Source organism: Pteronotus mesoamericanus, unplaced genomic scaffold (genome assembly GCF_021234165.1).
Source record: "Pteronotus mesoamericanus isolate MK-2021 breed Mesoamerican mustached bat unplaced genomic scaffold, CSHL_Meso_final contig_657, whole genome shotgun sequence".
Classification (NCBI taxonomy): domain Eukaryota; kingdom Metazoa; phylum Chordata; class Mammalia; order Chiroptera; family Mormoopidae; genus Pteronotus; species Pteronotus mesoamericanus.
In genome coordinates, this window is record NW_026555229.1 from 8,164,922 (window position 1) to 8,186,286 (window position 21,365).

Below are 21,365 nucleotides of genomic sequence, written 5' to 3' on the forward strand. Positions count from 1 at the left end.
GTACTGGAATTTTAATAGGTGTATGGTATTCAAGAATACTTTGAATTTGGGGAGATATAGAAGGTATTGTACATTTGTCTTTGTATAGCCAATCATACCTCATATTAAAAAGGAGATGGAAGGAACATTTAAGTGTGAGGTAGGAGAAACAGACACACAAGGCTGGATGCTAGGTTACTGGTCATAATCAGAGAACAACAGCAAAAAAAAAAATCACATGGTGTAAATAGTACTTTTGAGTGAAGAGTACTTTTCTGAGTGAAGAGTAGATGGTTTGATTTCTAAAATTACTGGGTTTTATAGTGATTTTTTTGTGGACAGTGAACCTGAGTGTTTAAAATTGTCTTTTTGTTTTGAAGTCAACTTCACTAATCATAGCTATCAGTTAAAAATAGTTTTTTCATCAAAAACACTTCACCTGTTAGTCTTTAATGTTCTTGCTGGAAAGCAGTATGTAGCAAGTTTCATAGTCTTGTATCTTTCTCAATGGTCCTTCCTACCAGGAAGTGTTATTAGCTAAGGAATCTGAAACTCTCAGCTCAGTTAGTAAAAGCAATATTCTTGCATATTCCACCTAGTTGTTTCCCTAAGCCAAATTGGGTCATAGATATTCAATTGGTCAAGGATTCTTTTAGGTCTCAGAGACAGCAGGTAGAGGGTGTAACCTAATTTAATCAGATGACGCCTCGGGGTGGAGGCTGGGCGGCATGATCAAACATCTTGGTTTTGGTGAAAAAGTTAAGGAGTCCAGCCTGGATGCAAAAAGGCAGGGTATTATCCGCCTGTATCTCTCCTCTGCCTGAGGAAAGAAGGTTTTGTAGATTTTTCAGAAGTGTTTATTTGTGGACTACCATTGACTTTCATGCTCCATCTGTAGCAGGTATTATTCTTGCATGAATTTTGCATGAATGATAATGTTTTTGCTCAGTAGCCTTGTAAATCCCCCAGCCTCATGCTTGCCCTAGAGAGCCACTTTGCAGCAACCTTCACCATGGCACTGGTGAGCAGCCGAGAACAGATCCTCCTGAAGTAAGAAGTTTGTCAGAGACCAGTATGTAGTCAGAAAAGGTAACATAAAGGGCCGGCTGTGAAGTTGTACCAGGGCCCCTAGGTACTCTGTGAGGCCCAGGTACTCTTGTTTGGTGAGAAACCAGGTTGGACCAGAGGTTCCACCTAGAAGGCCACTTTTCTTAGTCACTCAACCAACCATTTAAGCAGCAATAACTCTTGCTGAGAACCTACTATGTACCAAGTTCTTTTGGTGGATTATGTTAATCTTCTCAACCAACTGCCAGAACAAGAGTCTGTGATTACAGACATTTTATAGACAAAGAAATGGGGGCACAGAGAGGTTAAATAAAACACTCAAAATAATAATGTTATGATTCCAGAGTCCTAAGTCTTACTATGTCTTAGCATCCTCCATGTTCAGTAGGTTCCAGATGCTCAGAGCTAGTTTATCAAGTGCTAATACAGAAGATAGAGCAGAAGAGATTTGGGGTACTACAGCATATACATTCAGACACATCTGAAGTCCATTCAGCCTTACAGTTCTGCATATGGAGCACAATCAAGCATATTTTTTACAGACTAAGCATTATGGAAAAGTCAAAGATGTATAAACCAGAGTTACTTAACTCCAAGAAGGTATAATAGCAAATAATAAAGAGTACACATAGATGCTGGATTTCATGACCCAGATATGTGTTATCCAATAAAGTAGCCACAGGTCACATGTAGTTATTTGCATTAAAATTAAATCAGAATAAACATTTAGTCCTTACTTGCACTAGCCATATTTCAAGTGCTCAATTGTGGCATGAGGCTAGTGGCTACCATATTGCATAGCATAGATATAAAGCACTTCCATTATTGCTGAAAGTTCTGTGGGACACTATTGATCCTACCTGTAAGTGCTTAGAAAAGGTCAGAACAAAGGGATCACCAAGGACTGGAATAATGATGAAAGGCTTCCTGCAGGATGTGGTGATGGAGCTGTGTAAACTTGCTGCTGAGCAAGTACAAGGAAAACGGGCAGCACTTCAGGGAAAGCAGATATGTGAGACTATTCTGGATGACTAGAGGAATAAGGGCAGATAGGTAACATGAGGTTGGATTAGGAGAAATATGTGAGGCACAATTGTTCTTTTTTTCAGTTTCTGAAATGATTTGGATGTAATTATCTTTGTGGCTGTATTGAGGCTTTTGCCTTAGCTAAATGGTGATGATGTTATTGTTCCATTGTTTTTGTTGTGGTTGCTTCTGTTTGTTCACTGTTCACTCTGTGCCTCCTCAAGAAACCTCCCTCTGCTTGATCCCAAGCCCAGCATGCTATGCCGTCCCCCGAAATAGGACAGAAGCGCCTGTGGAACACTGATCTTGGAATCTAAACTGCCAAATGGGAGAACGGAGAGCCTGGGGGGTAGGGAGGCTGTGATGGGGCTTGGCACGTTCTGAGAAGAGCAGAGCCGCTGAAGCTGGGCCAGCGGATGAATTCTTGGCTGGCTCCAAGAGTCTCTGAGTGTCATTGCTGGGGATTCAATGGGTGCCCCTTGGGATTGTTCTCAGGCTGAACCAGGGGTCAAGGATCTTGGTTATCGCCTCCATCTGCCATTGTCAGTTATGTACAATCTTTAACAAGTCATTTCTCCTATTTTTGCTTCTCCTGTCTAACCTACCAGCTGAGCGGGTTGAACCCAAAGAATACAAGTGCCCCTTCCTGTTCTCATGTGCAGACACCTTTTGGTTTCTGAAGATGCCATTTCTTCTTTACATTGTCTAAGACTTCTCCCTGGATCTCTGGACAGGATTTGGACATATAGGTTCCTAGAAATGGATGTCTTTCCCCCTAAACTTTAAACCCTCTACAGAAAGACACAGAGCTGATATTTCTTGAGAGAAACTGCTTATCTGTTTGCAGAACCTGTGGCAACACACTTCCCTGAGGCAAATCAAACTTTCTGGTACATTCGCTCCAAACTTCACAGTTCAACAGAAGAACACCTTTTCCCAGCAAGTTGGAGCAGCAGCTGAAACTGCTTGTTTGTCTAAATCATGAGAACCGCAGAGCTGGGAGGAAGGTTGGACAGCATGAGAGATTTTAATATACATTTAGCAGAAGTTAATGAAGAAATCCACAGCTTGGGGGCAGCCAGTGATGTTTCCGTTAATGTTATTAAATATTAATGGGCTGCTTTTTCTCTTTGGGGCAAAGCAACATGCCTGATGCCCCCTTTTTAATTAATATGTAGCTAACAGGTAGCAGAGCTGCCTACCTGTTAGAACTGCTGAGTAGAACTGCGTAGAACTGCTAAAAATGGTTACATTCAGCAAAGATCATTAAGTCATTTCTGTCCCTCTCCCCACCCCCCGCCCCACCCAGGCCCCAAAGCTGCTTAGAAGAGTACACCCTTCCTTCAAAAATTACTGAATTTCTTAAGGTTAGCAAGACATTCCACAAATTTATCTTATAAAAAACAATTGAGGAATTTTCCAGAAGTGATGTAGACACACCACAATCTAAATATTTCTACGGATAAACAATGCTTAGAAATCGGACATTCAGTAGTGCGCTGGTAAATATTTAACTACCAGCTTTCCGGGAACAAACAAATAAATAAGCCCTGATTAATAGCATTTGCTGATTGTTATAAATATTCCTGCCATGGTCAATTTCAAGCTACCGGCGTGACATCAATGAATTTAGAATTGGGAAGAGATATGTAATAGTACAGCATTATATAGTATTATTTATTGTATACAGGTACTTAGGTGTGAATATCCTCAAGAGCATAAATAATAGAAAATATATATAATAACATTTTATGTGCTATATATTATATAATAATAACATGCAGCAATATAATGAAGAATTCTGTGTTTTGAATACAGAACCATTCAAAACACAGGACCTGTGTTTTGAATATTACCTTTCAAATGTAATTTACTTAATAGAAATTTTATATGATTTAAGTTTTGATAATGACTTTATTTACTAGCCATTGAATAGCTTGCAAAGTTCCTGAAATTTTAAGCTGGCTCTCAGTACTTTCTATAAGCTGGTGCAACAGAGTTCCTGTCAACTCTCAGGCCGGGAGATCTCCAATCCTTGATCGGAGGCATGCCCAAAGATTTACCTGGGAGACAGGTCCCTTTCTAATTTCCTTTCAGTTGCATTTAAACATGGTCCTATCAAAGCTGTTCTTGAGTTCCATCTTTCCACATAGCAATTTGAAAGGACTAGTTCACACTTGCTCCACAGGCATCTGTCGAGCACTTGGGATACTCTCCATGGTCCACACTGGAAGCTCAGCCAGGGTCTCCCGGGCTGCCTGCACAGACAGACCAAATGCTGTGGCATAATTTAGTATGCTCATTTTTAAATATAATTGGAGTATCCATTCACCCAGTAAATATTTGTTCAATGTCTTATGTTCTGGTCTAGATTCATATTGGCAAACAAAACCACCAGAGGTCTCTGATTCTTTATAGCCTCAATGCTGCTAACATGCTATGGCCATGAAAATTTTGTCTGGGAGTCATGGATGGTCTCATCTGACCTAGATGTAGGAGAAGGATATGTAAGAAACTGCCAATCACAGAAAAGGGTAGAGTGCTCCAAACCCAGGGCATAATATGTAACAAAGACAAAGAGGGATGAAAAGTTGGCCAGAGTGCTCAGGTGGAGTTTGGTGTGGAGGAAGGATAGAGTCAAACTGGGGAGATAATTTACATAATCTCATTAACCAGTTGGTACTTCTTAACTATACTGCTTCATGCTGTATTACACTGTGTTCCGCTTCATACTATATTATTCTGTTCTTTTGTTGGACTAGAGGGATGTTGTATCCCTCTCTTCAAAAGACTAAAAACCCCTTAAGGATAGGGATTATCCTGCTTCTTCCACAGGACAGGGCACATATCGAGTGATAAAGAAATGCGGAATTAAACTTTTATTCCTAACCCCCTTTCATTCCTCTCCTAGTTATACACATAGAAAATTGGCCTCTAATTTCATTGGACTTTAATTAAATCTTGGCTCAAAGAATATGGGAGCAGAAAAAGAAAGGAAGAGTGGGTCCAGAGAGAATGATTCCCCTTGCTGTTTATGTTTTATTAACACTCAGTGGATCAAATGTCCAGATTGTTCTGACCAGCCTGCAGGTTTCAGGAAACCTTTGGATGCTTGACTAAGAAGCATGAATTCTCCTGCCAGATAAAGTCACCCTCAATGACCTCTGATTGGTGACAAAAGCGATAATAATTTATTGCTCTTTTTATACCCTGACAAATACTTAACTGGGATCCTATGAAACTCTAAGAAGTTAGGAAGTATCCTTAAGATTTCAGATGGGCCCCTTCTTTCCTACACAGCTTTGTTACTTCCTTATTGTAGAATGGGAGGACAGGAGAAGGGGGTCATACCTGACTTCTTCCTTAGTTTTGTCATGGCTAGAGTTTTATGAAAACATGGAAAAGAACTACATTTTAGGGGCGCTTTTAGTTTTCTATTTTTGTTTTGTTTCTTTATTTTGTTGTTGTTGTTGTCTAGGACAAGAGGGAACCTATGTTATATGTAATTGGGAAAAATTTAAATGGCTATGTGTGAATGCAAATAGCTATATGTGAAATGTTTGAGAAGTATTTAGCAGGGAAAATGAAAATAAAATCTATGAAATCAATTTTGGAAGAACGCATGTGGAATCTTAACATAGAAATGAATCTTGACCTTTAAAGCCAGCTTCTTGGTTGTTAACTAATTATTTCAGCAATTCCACTGTGATCGAAAGCATATTTTTAAGCTTATAGCATCTTTCACAGCCACCCTAAGCCAATGTCCCAGCCATGTTATGCACTAAGTATATCCAAACTTTTTGAATCTAGAACCTCCATTTGATAATCCACTGTTTTGTTTTGTTTTTTTTTTCTATACACTGGACTCCATATGAAAGAGGATTGTTTCTAAATCTCAAAAAATCCCTTCTCTAAGTCTGAATATTTGCGCTCACTGGGCATATAGGGATGTGTTTCTGTTTGTGTGTGCACCTGGGTGCGTTAACACTTTTGCATCTATACCACTATGCAATATTCATTTTCTGGACAGTGACTATGGCTATGAGAGACATGGAGAGAGCCAGTGTGTCCCCGCTTTCTGGTACAATCCAGCATCCCCATCAAAGGACTGCAGCCTTGGCCAGAGCTACTTTAACAGCACTGGGTAAGTACCACACCTGAAGGAACTCTACTCCCTAATTTCATGTTCCTCTACGTTGAGACTAAAGGGACCGTCACTATTGATGCAGGATGGAATGTAGATAGAGTTTGTTTATGTGGTTTCTGAGGAAACCTAGGGAGTTCTTTAGCTGAGAGTAGCTTTTTGGGAACATCAGGAGAGAGTTCTGATTGCCCAATTTCTATACCTTTTGCCATTTGACAGAACATAGCTGTTGTTTAGATCAGGACTTCTCTCCTGGAAAGAGATGTCCCACCTTATTTCTTGGGCCTAAGGGAAATAAAGTAACACAAGTGCTGTGCAGATATTGCAGTGCTCTCTAATGATGGATGAACTGAAGCTCTCACAGACCCATGCTGAAAACTTAAAATGAACATTTAACAGCCCTATCCTAAGAATTCCTAGAATAAAAAAGTGAAGGTATACTTTCTGTAATTGTCAAATTATGTGTGTGATTCTCGCATTGTTCCCTTATTAATTATGCACTCAGATGCTTGGAAAAAAATCCCTTGGAGATTTGTTGTTGCCCTCTTTCCTTGGCCAGCTCCATGGCCCAGAAGCTGTTTGGAAAAGGAATGGCTGGTCTAAGACTGCACTTTTCAAATTTTAATGGTATATGAATCACCTGGGGATCTTGTTCAAATGCACCTTCTGATTTGGGAGATCTAGGTGGCATTGAGGTTCTTTGTTTCTAAGAAACACTCATGGGAGTCTGACATTGCTGGCCCCAGGACTCCCCTTTGAGTAGCCAGGGACAGTGGTGTTCTGGGCTCCAGTCTCATCTCTTTCAATAGATCCTCTGCTATCTCACGCCAGTTACCCGCCATCTCCATATTTTCACCTTACCTGGTTGTAAAATAGTGGTAGGTATTGTCTACCTAACTGAAGTCTACAGAGGAGAAAAACAAAAAACACGGTAGAAGAGATGTGTTGAATAGATTGAGATACTCTGAAAAACAAAATTTTTAGCTAAATATTTAGTGCTTAGGGGACTATTACTGGGGTCTGAGCTGGTATTTAGCCACTTTTAATGTTATTTTATGGTAGGTATCTGGTTTAAGGATTTAAGCCATTCATTTGCAGATCTAGCACCATGAATGTGAAGAGATGTGGTGTCAGGAACCAAAGTGCTATGGAATTTGAGGAAGAGGAACATAATGGGCACAAGTGATCAGCCAGGCCCCCAAATTTCCAGCCAGAGAATACCGTGGACATAACTGGGAGATAATTGCATTAGGACATATATGAACATGTGACATGTGTAGTTGGACCCAATTTTAAGTAATTTAAATCTACTTTAAATTTAGATTTAATTTATATCTACTAAAATCCCAAATAGCCAACCAAATAAATCAAGGAGATGAACTATTCATTTTATGTAAAATGAAAAATTATTCATTTTATGTGAAATGAAAGATTATTCAATTTGTTCACAGCATTAATTTCAAACTGCCAGCTGGGTAGGTGAGGCTAAAGGAGGAGAGTAGATGATATCCAGTTTATATTAGGATATGTTACCCACCAAAATATCTATCGTACGTAAAAACTAAATATCTTGTGAATGAGTAAAGGTTAGCAGTAAAGGATAAATTGACTATAAAAGATTGATTATGTGGACTAGAACTGGTCAGAAGAAGTGTAATATAGGCCACATGGATAATTTAATTTTTTTCAGTAGCCACATTAAAAATAGAAAAGTGAAATTAATTTTAATAATGTACTTTATTTAACCCAATATGCCACTGCATGTCATTTTAACATGTAACACTAACCACATTTTAAGTGCTCAATAGCCGTAGGTGGAAAGTGGCTAGTTGTATTCAACAGCACACACATGGCAATTTAAAATAATGTACATTTACAAGAGGATATATTCTCATCCCATCTGAGCCAATAACTATGCACAACATTAGCCTAACGTCTTCGTGAGATCTCTGGGTAGAGAGCATGGCCAATAGTTCAGCAGTGGGAGGCGGGGGTGGGCAGGAGTAACGTGGAGGGCCAATATCACCCATAAAGAATTTGGTTTCCTCTGCTTTCAAGACCACCAGAAGGCAACATGGATGAATTGGTTAACTACTCCTGACATACAGGGTGAAAGAAAAAAATGATGTGGTGGTGATGATGACAATAGTGGTGGTACATTTATTTTATGTGATTTTACCAAAACGTTGATTACACAACCTTAGAGACAGTGATATGCCTGGAAAGAAGTCTGTAGTGCAGGTCGGGGCTGTGGGCAAGCTCTTGGCTTGACATCGCATTGCTGGGGTCAGTGGTCAAGTGAGGTGACATGACATTACTGTGCATAAACATGTCCTTGCCTTAGAAGGTTTTCTCATGCTCACTTCTTATGTGAGATAATTCAACCCTCAGCTGGGTTGAATAGGAGATTCAAACTTGTGCTTCTAACCTGTAATTGTGGTGAGTAAGAAATGAAATGTTAACAAAGGGAGAAAATATTTTATAAATCATCCCAGGGGCTCCAGAGTAAGGACTGTTAGGTGTTAAGGTATAGAATGATATATTGGGAGTGGAAGGAAGACAGAAAGAGGCTTCCTGATTAATCAGAGTTAAAAGTCTCACCTTCTAGATGCTTTCTGGTACAGAGGAAGCTGGGTTTGGCCTCGGGGAACTAGAAGCAAGCCTCTCCCCCACAGGGAGAAGCGCCCGTGCTTCTTGCTTGCATAGTCCAGTGGGTCTGCCGCCTCCTGTCTTGTGTGTGAGTCAGACATTGATTTTTCTTGGCTGGATTAGACACTGGTCTGATCTGCGGCTCACCAGGTAGGATCAATAACAATGTTTAAAGAGCTACTCTTCCTGAGATGGAGGGATAGCGCTTCCTCAGCATTTGTTTAGCTTCCTAAATGGCTGTCTTCTTTGAGACTCAGTTTTTAGGAGTACTGTGCAAAAGGTCTGCCTTGCTCTCTTGCACTCTTTCTAACACACACGTACACACACACAGTACAAGCCAGGCAAACCACACTACTGACAATTGTCAATACTCCTTAGGTACCGGCGGATTGTATCCAACAACTGCACAGACGGGCTAAGAGAGAAGTATACCGCCAAGGCCCAGCTGTGTCCTGGAAAAGCCCCTCGGGGCCTCCACGTGGTGACTACTGATGGGCGCCTGGTGGCAGAGCAGGGGCACAATGCAACTTTCATCATCCTCATGGAGGAGGTAGGTGCTGGCCTGGGTTCTGGGGGTCAGAACTCACAGGGGGAACATTCTCTGTTCTCTAAAAGGGAAGGGAAAAACATCCTGCATTCAGGTGTCTGCACAAGAATCAATATTGAAAAGCTGACACTTCTGGGAGAAGACAGAAGGAATGAAAGAGGGCTTGGGGTGCGTAGAGACCTCCTTCCCGTCATCCGACAATACAGACTCAGGCTGCAGTTGGGCCAACTGTCCCTGGGCAGAGTAGATCTGGATGCATCCTTTGAGGTTCCCTCATAGGCTCCACTCTGTTGAAAGAATATTTGTCACTATAAGATCATATACTGTAAACTTTGCTAGAAGAAGGAAATTCAAATTTTATCTGTTGCTTTCTGGAACCTCTTTTCCTTTACTCTTACCCTCCTTTACCCTCCCTCCCCCAATTCAAAAGCCCACAAGATAAAGGTCACCACAGTATGTATGTGAGGGGAGGGGTGGATTTTTGAAATCCTTACCATTTATGTTTATGAAGAATGTCATACTAGTTGCTTTTCCATCAGCTAGTTGCTCCATTAGTTCATTTTTTAGTGTGTTCTGCAATCCCGGCCATAAATCAGACGCTGTTCATTCATTCCAGGGTGGAAATAGCTCTGCTGGATGCTTCTTGCTCCCTCTATGAGCTGTTTTATCCCTTCCCAAGCCAGGTTGGTTTTCAGGCACTCCTTGCTGCGGTGGCAGGGCCAGCAGGCTTGCCTGATTTACAGAACCCTCTACATTTATATGCAAATTGTTCTGTGCTCTTGAGATCTTGGAAAAGGACCGGAGCAGGTCAGAAGTTTTTCTTCCCAAGTGTGAATGCTTCAGAAACCTTTAAAGGCAGGGTCACACCGGAGAGGATGGTGAAAGTTCCTTATCCAGGGCTGACAGATTCTTCAGCCTTCACCCACACTAGGCACTTGAATTAAAAACTTTAAGATTCAGAGGAGGTCATTATCTCATTTTCACTGGGGAGTTTCCCAGACCTGAGCTATAAAAACCTTCTCTTGAATGGATATGAAGAGTCACAATCTTATCCATTTGAATTGCCTCCAGTTCATTTCCACTTTAATTTATATTCATAAACTCAAAAGTAGTTGACATTGTATGTGGGGCAGGGGAGCACCTATCAATATTTTACACACAGCTAGGTTGCTATGGGGTAAGAGACAGAGAGCGAAACTATGATGGATGCACTTTCACTGGGCAGAAGGATTGGCTCATAATTCCAAAATGAGGCTTTTCTCTTTCATTGTATATAAACAGAGATCTGATTCTTCTTTTTCATCTGATGTCTTTGTTTTGTGGTCAGGTTCAATTGCATTTATGCAGAGTGTTGGCCCAATATGGGCAGAGTGGGGGGCAGCAAGGAAGGATGGGGTTTAGTGTTGACCCTTAAGAAGCTGAGCATCGGCTTGGGGTGGTCAGATGCACTCCCCTGATCCATTGGTGTCACATTTCCAGACAGCACCCAGGAATCTCTTGGCCTTTTAAGAGGAAGAGGTATCTGTGAGCTGGGAGGGTCAGAAAATGCTTCAGGGAAGAGGGGGCTTAGGTAGGTTTAGGGAAGTGCAAGGGCAGCAGAGCACAGGTGTAATCTTAGCTGGTCAGCAGTATTTATCTGCAGAATGGGAATCATCCTTTTACCCCTATAGAGTTATTCTGAAGGTGGCGTTATTAGCGTAATGCTTGGAACATAATAATAAATAATAAAAAATAAGAACAATTATAATTACAGTGTAGTTGAGGACATTAGCATTGAAACCAGACTGCCAGAGTTTAAAACTTGGCTCTCCCACTAGTAGCTGCAAGACTTTGGTCTAATTACTTTATTTTTGTCCCCATTTGTAAAATGGTGACAGTAATACTTTGTACATTATGGAGTTGTGAGGAAATTAAATGCTTGGAACTGAAAAGAAACTGTGTTAGCTGTTACTATTATTACTATTGTTATCATTATGCCACAGGAGAGGAATAATTAAACCATGTGTGAGGGAGCCAGGGAAGCCCTTGGCTCTCCCACTTCAGAGTTTCATAGAGTCTCTTGCTTATCCATTATTGCCAGTGTCACACTAACCCAGGCTGCCTGAGCCTGGGCGTACAGCGACAATAGGTCCATAGTGCCGAGCGGATATTATCTAAGGGGTCTGTCGATTGTGCTGAGAGTGCTTCAGCCCCTTGGGAGTGACTTCAGGTTTTCAGAGGGTGATGGTGAAGGCACAGATTGAAACATTAGGTAGGGTCAGGCTGGACCACGTGATTGGACCCAGGCCAAATGCTGTTTCCTTCTCAGGGTGATCTCCAAAGGACAAACATCCAGCTTGACTTTGGGGATGGGATTGCAGTGTCCTATGCTAACTTCAGCCCCATTGAAGATGGCATCAAGCATGTGTACAAGAATGCAGGGATCTTCCAGGTGACGGCCTATGCAGAGAACAACTTGGGCTCGGACACAGCTGTCCTCTTCCTGCACGTCGTTTGTAAGTAGCATGAGCCCTCCCTTTTCCTACTTTCCTCTCAGTGGACAACTCCCTCTGTCCAAACTTCTGGGATTCAGAGCTGGAACAGGATTTGGTGTGACTGCTATGCTAAATGGTGGCCTAAGTCAAAAGATTGAGCTGTGTGCTCATCTGTGTTTCAGTTTCCTAACACTGAAGTAGATTGGTTATTTCAAAAGTTTGGATAACTTGTTACTAACTGGCCCCTCCTTTTCAGCTCCACTTTGTTCTGATGGTGAAAGTCCCTTCCCTGTGTTATCTGTGTTAGAAGAGCCAAAGAATGATTAAAGAAGCATGTTTAGATTTTTTAAAAATGTAGAACGGAACAAACAAAAGACCTTAATTCTTACATCTAAGGGTACTCCAAGTGTATTCCTGTTGTAAGCAATTTTAAGAACTCTCCAAAATGTTTTTGCTGCCCCAGAATGTTATTTCACTGCTGTTGGCTCTTACTTGGCACAAACCAACACAACAGCTGAAGTTCTGAATATTTTGTTTGTACTGGATGCATTTTGTGTATTTTCTATCCTGGGACTTGGCTCATGTAAAATGAAACTTAAATATTATGATTTTAGAATGTTGGACCAAGGAAATATTATGGGGGCTGGCACTGGTTTTCTAAATCTCTATCAGTGACATTCATGGGTCTAAGGACTTCTATGGTTAGTATTTATATATCCCATGGTACTTTTGGAGTAATATGCTACATGTGTTGAAAATGCCACATTTTAAAAGAGTGTAAATGAATACAAGAAACACCTTTCCTATTAACAACTCAGTGATGATATAAACTCCACTATATAAACAACCCACACTTAAAAGGTCCCTTGCAAACAATGAGCTTAGCTAGTCTCTGAGCATTCTAATCACATTAGTAGAACGGGGACCAACAATAATAGGGGAAGTGCAAGGGAAGAGACCTAGATTATAACTCCGTTATACTCTTAAAGAGGCCAGGCTATGTGGACATGAGATAAAGTATTTCATCTTATAGTCTTCTGAGCTTTAATTTCAAAATGGCTTTATTCTAACTGGTACTGGCTTCACAAGGCTTTTATAACAGTATACAAGAAACACAAATAAAACATACCATCATTCACTAACTTATTCAACAAATATTTAGTGAGTTCTTAATATATGCAAGGCACTCTGTTAGGACCTGGGAAGGCAGCAATACAGATATGGCCCTGCCCTTGCAGAGTTTATATTCTGGGGGCAGGATGGGGAGGTTCTGAAAGAATGGGCCATCAAGGGCCCAAAGGATGATAACCACACAACACCAACTATAATCATTCTGTGCCAGAAGCACCAAGTCAGAAACCTAGACAGGTGGCATGCAAGGTATTCATGAGCCCAGGATTAAAAGCAAGAGAGACCTACATTTATTCTATCCATAGTTAAATGTATAATATTGGCCAACTTTCTGAGCCTTTATGAATCTCAGATTCCTCATCTTTAATATTTAGATTATAGGGAGGCTGTAAGAACCAATTGGATTATGCATGTGTGTCAGGGCTCCCCAAGATCACCCCCAGGTTTGTCAGTTCCCTAGAAAGGCTCACAGGACTCAGCCTGTAGCTGTGCTCATGACTGTGATTTATTACAGTGAAAGGAGACAAATCAAGATCACCAAAGGGAGAAGGCTCATAGGGCAAAGTCTGGAGGAAATGAGGAAGAAGCTTCCAAGAGTTCGCTCCCCATGGAGTCATGCAGGACATGCTCAATTCCTCTAGCGATGAGTTGCAATAACATGTGTGAAGGGCTGTCTACCAGAGAATCTCTTTGGAGACTTAGTGTCCATGATTTCTATTGGGTTCTGATCAAGTAGGCACTCTTTGCCTAGTGTATCCCTTAAGTTAGATTCCCCAAGGAAAACAGGTATTCAGAATAAACCATATTGTTGGCAAAACAGTTTAGTCAGAGTGAACTACTCTTATCAGTTAACTGTTCACTAGAAACACTCCCAGGGTCAAGTTCCCAGATACTAGTCAAGGTCCAGCATTACACACAGATCTTTTGACAAATGGCAATTTCAGGTCTTTGTTAACATTTTTCTTCAGTGTGCAAAATGCCACTTAGTACCCAACTTGGCCCATGATGAATGTTACCTGTGATAGTAATTAGAGTTGACTCTTGAGCAACACAGGTGTTAGGGGTGCTGACCCACTGGGCAGTCAAAATCCTTATATAAGTTTTACTCCCCCAAATCTCAATTACTAATAGTTGATCAACTACTTAATGTTGACCAGATACCTTACTGATAAAGTTGATTAACACATATTTTGTCTAAGTATTATATATTGTATTTTTTATAATAAAAAATAATAGAAAATACAATATTATTAAAATCATAAGGGAGAGAAAATACATTTTTATTATGTATATATTTATTGATAAAATCCATGTATGAATGGTCCTGTACATTTAAGCCTTTAAATTTTGAGTTTTTCTTTGTGTATGCTGTAGGAAGGTAGTTTAGTTTCATTATTTTGGCAAATATTGTTCAATTTTCCCAACACCATGTATTGAATAGACTATGTTTATCCCATTGTATGTTCTTGCCTCCTTTGTCAAATTTTAATTGACCATAAAGGCATGTGTTTATTTATGGACTCTCTATACTGTTCCATTGTTTTATATGTCTGTTTTTATGCCAGTACCATGTTGTTTTGATTACTATGGCCTTGTAGAGGGAGGTCAAAAAGAAAGGAATTATCTTCTGGAGGGTGGGCTTCTTGTAGGCTTCCTCACTGGGTGAGTGGTCTAGGAACCCACTGGCATCAGTGGACCAGCTGACATTGCTGTGAGAGGCTGTCTTCAGCTTCAGTGAATTTTTTAAAAAACTCTTTCAATGTGTTTGCCCATTTCATGATATGTGATTTACGAATGCACCTGCCTACACCATGTTGAGTGTTTAGCAGTTTTTGACCAAAAACAGAATGACCCCCATGCCCCACCCTTCCTATTCACCTGATCTCACACTGAGCAACTTTTTTTTTGTTTCTCTGGATGAAAATATTCCTCAAAGGGAAACATTTTGCAGATGTGGAAAAGGTGAAACAAAAAAATGGGAGAAACACTAGAAAGCCTCAAAATCGACGAGTTCAAAAACTGTTTTGAGCAGTGGAAAAAAGTCTCGATAGGTGTACTTCATCAAATGGAGAGTATGTTGAAGGTGACTGAAGTTTAAAGATGTAAGAATAAGTACACAATTTTTTATAAATAAATTCCATTGTTTTTTTAGGTCTCCCCTTGTAGTTTGCTATCAAGTAGTATGATTCCTCCAAGTTTGTTCTTCGTTCTCAAGATTGCTATGGCTATTCAGGTTCTTTTGCTGTTCCATATAAATTTTTGGAATACTTGTTTTAGTTCTTTGCAGTACACCATTGGTATATTGATCGGAATGGCATTGAATTGATAGATTGCTTCAGGTACTTAGGACATTTAAATAATGTTAAATCTTCAAATCCATGAACACAGTATATGTTTTCACTTATTTGTATCTTCTTCAATTTCTTTCTTCCAGACTCATAAATACAGAGAACAGACTGACATCTGTCAGAAGGAAGGGGAGTTGGGGGAACTGGGTGAAAAAGGTGGAGGAATTAAGCAAAAAAACGAAAAACTTCACAGACAGACCATGGTATGGAGATTACGAGAGGAAGAGGGATGTGGTAGGAGGTAGAAGAGAATAAAGGGAGGATATATGGTGATAAAAGGAGACTTGACTTGGGGTGGTGAACACACAATACAATATACAGACAATGTATTATAGAGTTGTACATCTGAAACCTATAAAATTTTATTAACCAATGTATTGAAAAAATTCAATACAATTTTTTTTAAATGGACCCACACAATTCAAACCCATGTTGTTCAAGGGTCAGCTATACTAAGTACTTCCTATTAACTTCCTGACACTTCTGCTGCATTTAAAAATGAAGACAAAGAAAAAGGATTACTTCTCTCTATTCCAAGGACCTGCCCCACCCCTCTGTTCCTAATTGTGGCAAGAATAGTCCTTGTCTGCAGGGTGCAAAGACCGATGTGTCTTAGTGACAGAAAACACAATGTCATGGAACAGGTTTATACTGTGGGTTTTGTGCATGAAGGAGGAAATGTTCCTCGAAACTTTTACAGTGCTCGTAATTCCCTCCAAATCAATCATGGCTGCATTTACCAGACAGTTATTATAGTGCAAACTGTTCTTGGCCTCACCTTGGGCCATTAGCTAACAAAAGTAGTTGTTAGCTGCCCATAATAACCAATCTCACACAGATTATTAGATTTTTATCAAAAAGAGTGCTATTGGACAGTGATGGTTTTAGGCATTTGCCTTGCTTGCTTCTGAATCCTTTCAGCTCTCCTCTCCCTGGTCCATGGTCTGTCTCTGTGTAGGTTGAAGCCTGAAGCTTCTGGCTCAGGCTGTTTGTGCTAAACAGCTACTACCTGTTCTTGTTACTAGAGATTATATTTACCCAAACATGCTTGCCCTGAAGCTGGAGTAAATGTGGCCAAATTTGATGGTGTCCCAGTTCATGGAAGCCCCACTCCTTTTGTGTCTCTGTGAATTTAGGGAGAAGAGGTCTCCTTTTATCATCTTGAGCATCAAAATACCTGGCAGTGTACACCCTGACCCCTGAGTGATAGCAGGCTGACAAGAATTTGCAGGGCAACAAGCCATAGGGACCTCATCCCTTAACTCTGGAAAAGCCTGGGGTTCTCATGAGCTGGCCAGGGGAATGAGCTTCAGGCCATATTCACTTGAAAGCAGGAGCATTGACTTTGAGGGGAAGAGGGAAAGAGTGAGGGAACTGCATCTGCACATGGAGAATGACTGAGGTGATGATGGAAGACACAGCTCTCTCATCCCCCTTCTTGGACATGGGCTGGCCAGGGACTCCTTCCCACTGCCTCATTCTCTGCCCCACTGATCAGTAAAGCACAAACAACAGAGAGAGATTCATCAGGTGAACTCCTAAAGCACTGAAAGCAGTCAGTGTTTTCTCACATCTTGTGTTTTTTTATTCTCACCGACAATGAAAATTAACCATACAAAATTAATTGAAGACTTCCTTATCGATAATAATTAAGACTCTGAAGTGACAAGGTTCAGGTTCTTTGCTAAAAGGAATCTTGATGTGCTATACATCCAGGGTCAGGTCAGAGAGTTGCAGGCAAAGACTATTTTCAGGGTGTAGATACACAGATTCTTGAAGACTTGTTGACAGTTTAGGAGAGTACAATCTGGACAGTGGCATGCAGACTGGGTTGGTCTTATCACCCAACATCAGTCCATGTTAAAACACCTTCTGCCCCAATGTAAATTTACCTACAACACAGAATATTGCCCAATGTCTTTAGAGGGAATCTACCCAAAGATACACAAAAACAGTGATGCTATTGTGGTCATGGTGGTGGGCATAGGGATAATGCAAACCCATTGTTAACTCTGTGGTACTTTTAACAGCCACGTGTTACTTTCATACATTCTTACTTCTATAAAGAAGGCAGAGCAAGTACCGTCCCTTATTTTTAGGACAAGGTAATGGTCCATATAAGGTCAAGACTCTGTAAGATAGAGGAAATGATCATATAGTTAATGTGAACCAGAGCAGAAATGAGAAGCATCCATCTTTTTTCATGTCATTTCTTCAATTCAAACTGGGTTGTCTCCAAAATGATCAAAGATGCAAGTAGCAAAGGCTGGGTGGCCTGAAATTGGTCCCACCAATGGGAAACACTCAAGATCCCCAGGCTGAAGAGATGTCCTTGCTGCATTTGTGACTTTTTGTCACTTTCACTAATCAAACTGTGACAGTGGAAACCAGGGAAATGTGCCCTTAGTGTGAACAGGTAATTAGAGCATTTTAATTGGATTTGATTAAGTAGGAAAAACATAAGGAAGGGAAAGGAAGGGGAAATAAGAAAGTAAAGAATAGAGAATAATTAAAGAAGCAGGGAAGGCAAGAAGGGTGAAAGGAAAAGGAAAGAGGAAGGAATGGAAGTGGAGGAGAAAATCCCAAAGACAATTAAGTAATAACATATCTACCCCACCAGTACAACATGGAAATATTAACATTTTCCATTAACATTTTCCTCTTCTCATTTTATTTTGGAAATGAATGTAATTAAAATCCTCATTTCTTATGCATAGAGTATATTCCTGTATGTTTTCTTACCTTGGAATTTGATACTGCTTATCTCAGTTTTCTGAGAAAAAAAATGTTTGGTCAGCCTTTTGCAAACAGCCTTTTTATTATTTGGGAACCTGGCATTTGTTTCTCAGTTTAGGGAGATGGGCTTTTTCTTCTTTGTAACACAGCTTGCCTGCTTCTGAATGACACCCACTGAGTATTGCCAATGACAGGCACAATGGCCGATGGTTGGAGAGCATGGAACAAATTAACAATTGAGGATAATGGAAGAGCCCCCCATGCGGTGCATTGACCCTGAATCACTGTACAGGCTAATGCTCAGAAATGAAAGTGACTGCTGTTTTCCTTCCTATTTATTGGCTCAGTGTCTAGTAAACTAGCTTTGTCCTTGGATCGGAGTCTCATAAGCATTTGTGGTTTGACTTACCAGATGTATTGATAAATCAAGTTCAAATGTCACTCAAAAAAAAAAATCTGAAGCCTGATTTGATTTCCCTATTATAGGTGATGTTTCCTTTATCTCTCAACATCTGTGAGTTTGTGATCCTTGGTTGCTTCAGATGATGGTAATAATGGTTAAGATTAAGAATCTGCAATGTGATAGTCTGACTGTTTATTCCAGGAATTTAAACATTGACATTGTTTTCCTTGCTCCTTCAGGTCCCGTGGAGCATGTTCATCTCCGAGTTCCATTTGTTGCCATAAGAAATAAGGAGGTCAACATCAGTGCAGTCGTGTGGCCCAGTCAACTGGGGACTCTTACCTACTTCTGGTGGTTCGGCAATAGCACAAAGGTTCGGTCCATTCTGCCTGGTGTCTGATTAAATCTGTAATGAATGCTCCTTGGCTCTAGGTTCTGTGTTAACGTTGGGGACAATGGGGATATGGGCAAGAGGATGTACTTAATGAAGCTATGAATCCACATGACTGAATATGACATAACTCCCCAGTTCATTATTATTATAGGGGAAGTTCAAACAACCCTAAAGAAGAAAGAGTACTCTGAGAAACTATACCAGTCTACTTGTTCTTGCTCCTGTGATCAATATTTCTAAAACTTCCCTTGCTCCGTCTGTTTTAATCCTAGACTTTACACTAGCTATGTAATACCAATGAAGTCACTTAGAATTTCTGAGATTATGTAACCCCATTTACAAAATATGAATTATATATTTAAATGTAAAGCTCTGAGGAGGAAGTGGGACAGTGCATGTAAAGAACCTTTATCAAGACCTACTAGTGTTCTTTGAAGGCCAGGGGTCCTCTTAGACATGGTACTGATGTTGCCAAGTTAGACAGAAAGGTACTAAAGCAGCCAAACTCTGAACTTTGCAGATGCTCCCTGCTCCCAGCACTCGTGGTGGTGACACTTGTGTCAAAAATATCCACACTGGTATAATAGAATCTGGGAGCACTTAGGCTGATGGTCCCTTGATTTGAGGGCTTAATGTCTGTCTCTGTTCATGTTATGGTCTTTGCATTTTCCTTGACCATTTTTGATGTGATTGGCATTGCTCACCTTGGATCACTTTTAGTTTTTTAAATAACTTAAGAAAGCTATCATATGACATTTGGAAATGCTGAATATCTAAAAGGGGTAACACATATTTAATTGCTGGTTTAGTAATGTTTTTGAAACATGAATGACGCAATGCTGGTTTTGTTTGCCTATTTCAAGATGATAAAAGAACTTAAGCCCCTGCATAAAAGGAGTCAGAGAGACACGATTCAGGGTCCAGCACCGCCACATGCACGCCACATGAGCTTGGTCAAAGTATTTGACCTCAAAATTAATTTGCTCAACTGCACACTCGAAAGAATAATATCTGTGTCATCTTGGTGGTTGTGCAAACTAAAAGTGAAAGAATGTGCATCCCCCTGGCTCACTGTAGGTATTCACTAAAGAGATGCTTTTCATTTTATCCTAAAAACTGGGAGTTAGAATGGACTGATAAAAAATAGAAACAGATTCATACACCAAGAGCCCCTCTTCTCTTTGCCTTATCCAGGCTATATACTTTCAGATCCATTTTTTTAGCAAAGGCTACTGATGTGCATTTCTGGAATTATTACTCACCAGGAAATGGGTATGGAGGTTAATTAATAAAATCCCCATTTGGTACATTAAGGAAGTAGAGCTCCCTGTGTAAGATGAGCACCCCGGGGTGAAACAGCTGGTTAATTGTAAACTCAGACCTAAAACCCTGGTCTCCAAACTCCCTCCTACCAGGTACTGCCCTCTCCTTTAGCCCCAGGATGCTTTAGCTGCATCACACTGCCCCATTGAGGTTACAGATCCTAAAATCGTCCTTCAAAGGCCAGCAGACATACATGGTGAAGGAAAAAAATCATTTGGGGAGAGACAATGAGAAAGAAAAGAAATTTAAGTTCATTTTTCCTCTGATGATGTGAAGTATTGGCTGTTAAGCCAGGGAATTCTTTTCTGTTACTATTCATTTAGTGGTGATTTTTTCTGTGAAACTACTATGTGCAAGGCAGGCAGTTCTTGGTCATCAACACAAGGATTTACTCAGCAGCCTACAAGGAACCTAATGCACAGTGTTTCTCTACAGCCCCATTTATTTTCTTCAAGTGCTGATTCTAAGAACTGAAATACGAGACAGTGCTGAATAAATATTTGATAAATAACCAGAAAAGTGGATAAAGGGATTGGCGAGTCTAAGTTCAATTTCTCTAATGATTATCTGTGTTAGTTTGAACAAATCACCTGACGTGGGGCTCAGTGTTTATTTCTCCAAAGTGAGGATACTAATATGTAATCCATGAACATTGAGGTATAAAGTGTTTATCTATCAATCTAATCTATATTGTGCCAAGGGACATTTTAAAATAACTGGAGGACATTATAGTTTTTAAAATTTATGATGACATGAGGTGTTCATTTGGTTAGTAATTATCCATTTATAAACATGAGCATGAAGTGCTGCCAAAATACCAAGATTTGCAAAGTCTCACCAGTTGGTTTTTGTTCCCAGAGAAGCAAGAGAATGATAATACATGAGAGGTATTAGAATAGAGTGGTTTTGAAACAGGACAAAAGTGGATTGGAGTCCAGACTCAGATTCTTCTTGGCTGTGTGCCTTCAGTTAAATCATTTCTCTGTGCCCTGGTTTTGTTCACTACAGTGTCAGAGATATTGTAGTAGTCACTATACTCTAATATTGCTTTGAGGATCAAGTAAAGAAAGATATGTTAAGTGCTTAGAATACCTCTAAACATGTGAACATATCAGTTGACATTGTGCATGCTCATCATTTGCA

At 40.2% G+C, this 21,365-nt stretch overlaps 1 protein-coding gene across 1 annotated transcript in view; it reads left to right on the plus strand.

The window, feature by feature from the left end:
- The window catches only part of SORCS3 (sortilin related VPS10 domain containing receptor 3), a 535,770-nt gene that overhangs the window by 495,101 nt on the left and 19,304 nt on the right, over positions 1–21,365 (plus strand). The window contains exons 17-20 of the mRNA XM_054581475.1: positions 6,104–6,217; positions 9,245–9,416; positions 11,722–11,908; positions 18,745–18,878. Of these exons, the coding sequence (XP_054437450.1) occupies positions 6,104–6,217; positions 9,245–9,416; positions 11,722–11,908; positions 18,745–18,878 (607 nt within the window). The remainder of the gene's footprint in view (positions 1–6,103; positions 6,218–9,244; positions 9,417–11,721; positions 11,909–18,744; positions 18,879–21,365) is intronic.